This window comes from Cynoglossus semilaevis, chromosome 10 (genome assembly GCF_000523025.1).
Source record: "Cynoglossus semilaevis isolate Cse_v1.0 chromosome 10, Cse_v1.0, whole genome shotgun sequence".
NCBI classification, from domain to species: Eukaryota; Metazoa; Chordata; class Actinopteri; order Pleuronectiformes; family Cynoglossidae; genus Cynoglossus; species Cynoglossus semilaevis.
In genome coordinates, this window is record NC_024316.1 from 19,611,473 (window position 1) to 19,617,226 (window position 5,754).

Consider the following 5,754-nt stretch of genomic DNA (forward strand, 5'->3'; position numbering starts at 1 on the left):
GGGGGGGGTGGCATGTGCCCTTTAGCCGCCGCCCCCCCCCCCCCCCCCCCCCAGAGTGCACGTGTGTTAGATCTGTGCACGTATAAGAGCAGCCATGTCAGCAGTCTAGACCCCCCCCCCCCCATCTGTGATGTTCACGTGGAGGACGTCTCCCTCATCAACACCGTCACGCCGCCTGTTGTTTCAACCTGGTGGTTTTTTTTTTTTTGTGAAGGAAACTCTGCAGAATTATAAATACCCCGTGTATAAATACCCCACGGTTCATGCTGTGATGCCCCACTGCACCTGGTTCTGGTTCCTGCAGGACCGTAAGCTGTCCAAGGTGGAGCGTCAGCGTTTCAAGGAGGAGGCGGAGATGTTGAAGGGTCTCCAGCATCCAAACATCGTCCGTTTCTACGACTTCTGGGAGTCGCCGCTGAAAGGGAAGAAATGCATCGTCCTGGTGACGGAGCTCATGACGTCTGGGACGCTTAAAACGTGAGCGTGCCGTACACCCCCACTTCCTGTTTGTCTGCTTGGTTTTTAATAGTGAATGAAATGTAATCCCGTCTGCAGGTACTTGAAGCGTTTCAAGGTGATGAAGCCGAAGGTTTTGCGGAGCTGGTGCCGACAGATCCTGAAAGGCCTCCACTTCCTGCACACCAGGGCTCCGCCCATCATCCACCGGGACCTCAAATGTGACAACATCTTCATTACTGGACCCACGGGTTCCGTCAAGATCGGAGATTTAGGACTGGCGACGCTCAAGGCGGCCTCCTTCGCCAAGAGCGTGATCGGTAAGAGAGGCGGCGCGAGTAAAGACGTGCTGCAGGTGAACGCTGCAGCTGGAGTCAGCGCTGCTCTCTGTCCGCAGGAACTCCTGAGTTCATGGCCCCGGAGATGTACGAGGAACACTACGACGAGGCCGTGGACGTCTACGCCTTCGGCATGTGTATGTTAGAGATGGCCACCTCGGAGTATCCCTACTCTGAGTGTCAGAACGCCGCGCAGATCTATCGCAAAGTCACAAGTGTGAGTCACGACTGTGGAGCACGACAGAAACGAGTGAAAGTCACAGACGGACGTTTGAGTCTCTGTGGACTTGATTTTGTTCTTAAGAACAGTTATGTGTGTGTCCCCCCTCTCCCCCCGCCCCCCACGGCTTTAGAACACTGGTGCTACAGGTCTAACAGTTGTCAAGGTGGAAAGAAAGAGAGGATCTGGATCTGGACTGGACTGGACTGGACTGAACTGGACTGGACTGGACTGAACTGGACTGGACTGGACGACTGGACTGGACTGGACTGGACTGTACTGGGCTGGGCTGGACTGGACTGAACTGGGCTGGACTGGGCTGGAATGGGCTGGACGGGACTGGGCTGGGCTGGGCTGGGCTGGGCTGGGCTGAACTGGGCTGGACTGGACTGAACTGAACTGGGCTGGACTGGGCTGGAATGGGCTGGACGGGACTGGGCTGGGCTGGACTGGACTGAACTGGACTGGACTGGACTGGACGGCTGGGCTGGACTGGACTGGACTGAACTGGACTGGACTGGACGACTGGACTGGACTGGACTGGACGACTGGGCTGGACTGGACTGGACGACTGGGCTGGACTGAACTGGGCTGGACTGGACTGGACGACTGGGCTGGGCTGGACTGGCTGGGGGGTGGATTTAAAGTAGATTTAGTTTATGATCTGATGTGCAGTATTGATCAGTGCAGTTTGACTGTGGGGCAGCTGTTAAAGAGCCGGGGCTTTTATGTTCACATTAGTGCAGCTGTCTGTGGACACTGGTCTGTTGTTGTATTTGTTACTGTGTCTGTGTCAGAGTGGTCTGTAGAGACCACTGCAGGATATTAATAGGAGATTGATCTGACACAGTACTGCAGAGTACTGCAGAGTAGACTCTGGTGGGTCACAGATGTGGTTGACTTGTTCTGCTCTTCCTCTGCTCTTCCTCAGGGAGTCAAACCCGCCAGCTTCAACAAGGTCATGGACCCAGAAATCAAGGAGGTGATTGGAGAATGTATCTGTCAGAAGAAGGAGGAGCGGTACGTGAAGGGCCACGCCCCTCATATTGAGCCATTTGTCCTGATCAAGTACACCGTTTGCCTTACTGCCCCTCTCTTTCTGCCCTGCTGTCAGTCCCCCCCCCCGCCTAAGACTTTTGCACAGCAGCTCAGACCTCTGACCTCCGCTCTTCTTCTTCTTCTTCTTCTTCTTCTTCTTCTTCTTCTTCTTCTTCTTCTTCTTCTTCTGGTACACAATCAAGGACCTGTTGAACCACGTTTTCTTTGTGGAGGACACGGGTGTGAGGGTGGAGCTGGCAGAGGAGGATGATGGGAAGAAGGCCTCCATAGCCCTCAAGCTGTGGGTGGAGGACCACAGGAAGTTGAAGGGAAAGTACAAGGAGAGTGGAGCCATCGAGTTCACCTTTGACCTGGAGAGGGAGGTCCCTGAGGTCATAGCCCAGGAAATGGTGAGTGGGCGTCTGTGGTCGTCTGTGGGCGTCTGTGGGCGTCTGTGGGCGTCTGTGGGCGTCTCCTACAGTTTAGGTCACGTGACGAGGAGCAGAAATCTGGGCCGGAGGTTGGTACTGTTGGTACTGTTGGTACTGTTGGTACTGTTGGTACTCCAGGTATCCACCCGTCACAGAGAGACTCGGCGACACATCAGATTCAACCGTGCTGATTGGACACATTTCTATTGCTCTGCCTGTACCTCATGTCACCAGTTGGCTGCGCTGCTGCACTGACTGGACGCTGATTCCTGTGTGTTTTGTTCTGTTCTCTGTTCAGACGTGACGTGTGTCAGTTGTTTTGATGTGCTAACGCAGCTAATGCAGCTAACACAGCTAAAGTAGCTAACGCAGCTAAGGTAGCTAAGGTAGCTAACGCAGCTCCCCACTTGTCTGACCCCGTCCTCCACCTGCTGAAGTTTCCCAGAGTTCACGGCTGCTCCTCCTCTGTGTCAGGTGGAGTCCGGCTTCTTCCACGACAGCGACGTTAAGACCGTGGGGAAGTCGATTCGAGACCGCGTGGCTCTGATCAAATGGAGGAGGGAGAGAACCGCGTCTGCTACGGCCGCAGTGGACGGAGAACCCAGAACCCAGGTGACGGCGTGTCAGGGAGTCACTGCGGCTTCGACTCACGTCGGACGACCGCCGTTACCGGAGCCGGACGAGACGGACGCAGACCAGAACAACAAGCCGGGTCAGCTGCCGACCAGTTCCACGTCGGTGACATGTAGGAGGAACTCGTGGTCTTCTCTGTGAGGAACACCTCCGAGGAGAACAGGACGTCTAACCAGGTCTTTGTTTCACCGTCTCTGCAGCGAACGGCACGACGGACAGTGGCGTGGGCTCCACGGTCTACTCCGACTCCCACAGCAGCCAACACAGCTTCCTCTGCCAGACTCTACTGGAGCCCATCACAGCGGCCAATCAGCAGGTGGGTACCAGGACGAAGAGACACCGCTGTCCTCAGTCTCTCAGTCTGTGGTCTTCCCCCGGGGGGAGGGGGGTCAGGGGGGGGGTGTATATTTGTTGATGACACGTCTGTATTTCCATGTGTTGGTTTGTGTGGAGTAACGCCTCTCGTCCTTGTGGATTGTTCCTCAATCAGTGCCAGAACAGGAACCGTTTCCTGACACATCGACCTGGTTCACAGGGCGACCAGTGGGGGGCGACCTCCGGTCCAGAGGTCAGGATTTCATGCAGGGCAGCGGCACGAAGAGGAAGTGCCCCTGTTGTCCACATGTGCACGGGAAACCACGCCACAAACCACTCCCACAGGTCCAGAAGCCCCTCCCTCTCAGTGTTAAAGTACCGGTCGGTTCTGTGTCCCTCTGAGTCTGGGTCAGAGGCCGAGGACGGTCTGCACCCGCAGACCTCCTCTGTCGTCCGGCACCACCCCCCCGCTGACACCAGCGTCGGCCCACCTTCAGGCACCGCGGAGAACTCCAGTCTAGCTGCGGCCAGAAGACGCAGACACTCGGACCTGGTCGGTCTCCTGCGAGTCCAGAACCAGAACCAGAACCAGAACTCTGTGAGGACCAGGTCCCACTGGTGCCAGGCCTGTGTCTCTCTGATCCTCCTGAGGAACCAGGAAGGCGTGCGTCGATACCCGTCTTTTGTGGCTGCAGCCCGCACCTGTCCGTGTGACTTCAGACACCTGTCCTCAGTGGGGGCCGCGCCCCCCCCCGCCCAGAGACGTAACTGCTCTGACTTTTCACTGCTGCAGAAATCTCTGTTTAACATAACAGGTGGTAAAGTGGCCCCCCTCCACACACCCCCCCTCCCAGCCTCCTTGTCGCCCCCCTCCACCGAAGACCACCCCAGTGGTGACGGCTCAGGTGACGACCCCCGACCCCCCCAGGACAGCCACAGTACGTTGTCTGAGGCGGCGTCACTGGTAGGTGGCAGCAGAGTTACCGCCGTCTTCATCAAACTCCTGTCTCCTGCCCTGCCCCCTGCTGGCTGCCTGGGCTCCAGGTGTTGAGCGTCTTTGACAGACTCTGTTCAGATTAACCCTAATCTGCCCCCTGCTGGCTAATCCTCTCCTTCTCAGCTCTGACTGAAGAAGCGGTGACTGACCCCCCCTGTCCCCTCCCCCATCTGCTTTTCCTTTCTCGTTCTTCTTTTGTCTCACATCTGTCCACACTGGTCCACTGTGTGAGACAGATGTTCTGTCGGTTCCCTCCTCTGGTTACACCTGCTGTTTTTCTGGTTCTTGTTTCTTGTCCTTACCCTCCCTTCCTTCTTCCTCTCGTTCTCCAGGGCGGTTCTGCCGGACCTCAGATCAAACAGCCAATCACGGACCTGCCTTGTTCTGTCACGGCTGTCAACGCTCCGCTGAAGTACCTGCAGTCCGGGGACAGTTTTGTTGCTGGTCCATACGCAGGTCCAGCGGCCCTGGGGTACCAGCAGCACCAGACCCAGTTTACAGTACCAGGCCAGCAGACCTGCCAGAACTTTGTGGCTCCGGCTCTGGTTCCAGACAAGACTGCAGCAGCACCGACCTCCACCCCCGGCCCGCTGCAGCACCTCCAGGACCTCCACAGTCAGACTGGAGGACCAGCAGCAGCCAATCAGAGTTACACAGCTGGGCCCGCCGCCTCCCAGAACCAGCACCAGTCTGCACGGTCTGTCACCGCTCCACAGAGCTACGTAGGATCTACCCAGAACCACCCGGCCTCTACACAGCAAAGCCAAGCTCCACAGCTCCCCCTACAGGTCAGAGTTACTGTCAGTGCACAGTGTTTGTTGTGTGTTCTAAATCAGTGGTCCCCAAACCCCGGGCCGCGGACCAGCACCGGGCTGTGGGCCAGTTGGTACCGGTTGGTTACCTACATCCACTACCTTCTTAAACGGTTCTGCTCCGGCCGCTAACACGTAATACGGTACCGCTAAGTTGAAACGCCCGAGCTAGCCAGATGAACAGGAGGACGCTAACAAATGTTAGCTTGTTAGAAGTCGTATCGTTTTATCTGCCACACCTTAGTCTGTGGTTTAAATCCTCTTTATCCTGAGGAGGTCAGAGGTCAGAGGTCAGAGGTGTTACTGACCAACTCTAACCCTCCGACAGGGTCAGACCCCGGGTCAGCCGACCTCCAGTGTTCACCAGCAGACGTCGTCTTCTACACCGCACCGTCATCAACCTCAGGTACTGTTGGTGCGCCCCCACCTGGTTGATCCTTGAACCTGAGTTTAGTTCCATCTTTACTTGACTGTGACTGTGGTTCTCCTCTGTGGTTCTCCCCTGTGGTTCTCC

At 56.6% G+C, this 5,754-nt stretch overlaps 1 protein-coding gene across 6 annotated transcripts in view; it reads left to right on the top strand.

Moving 5' to 3' along the window:
• The window catches only part of LOC112487631 (serine/threonine-protein kinase WNK2-like), a 10,365-nt gene extending 4,622 nt beyond the window's left edge, over positions 1 to 5,743 (top strand). For 3 of the 6 annotated variants that reach the window (XM_025059524.1, XM_025059525.1, XM_025059523.1), the window contains exons 3-12: positions 215 to 477; positions 556 to 776; positions 854 to 1,011; positions 1,946 to 2,034; positions 2,243 to 2,462; positions 2,958 to 3,228; positions 3,317 to 3,432; positions 3,607 to 4,395; positions 4,761 to 5,216; positions 5,569 to 5,742. In XM_025059524.1, coding sequence (XP_024915292.1) covers positions 215 to 477; positions 556 to 776; positions 854 to 1,011; positions 1,946 to 2,034; positions 2,243 to 2,462; positions 2,958 to 3,228; positions 3,317 to 3,432; positions 3,607 to 4,395; positions 4,761 to 5,216; positions 5,569 to 5,682 — 2,697 coding nt within the window. In that variant the 3' untranslated portion in view covers positions 5,683 to 5,742. Of the gene's footprint in view, positions 1 to 214; positions 478 to 555; positions 777 to 853; positions 1,012 to 1,945; positions 2,035 to 2,242; positions 2,463 to 2,957; positions 3,229 to 3,316; positions 3,433 to 3,606; positions 4,396 to 4,760; positions 5,217 to 5,568 lie in introns of all 6 variants that reach the window. The other 3 variants (XM_025059526.1, XM_025059527.1, XM_025059529.1) reach the window with 3 other exon arrangements.
• Positions 5,744 to 5,754: the final 11 nt, after the last annotated feature.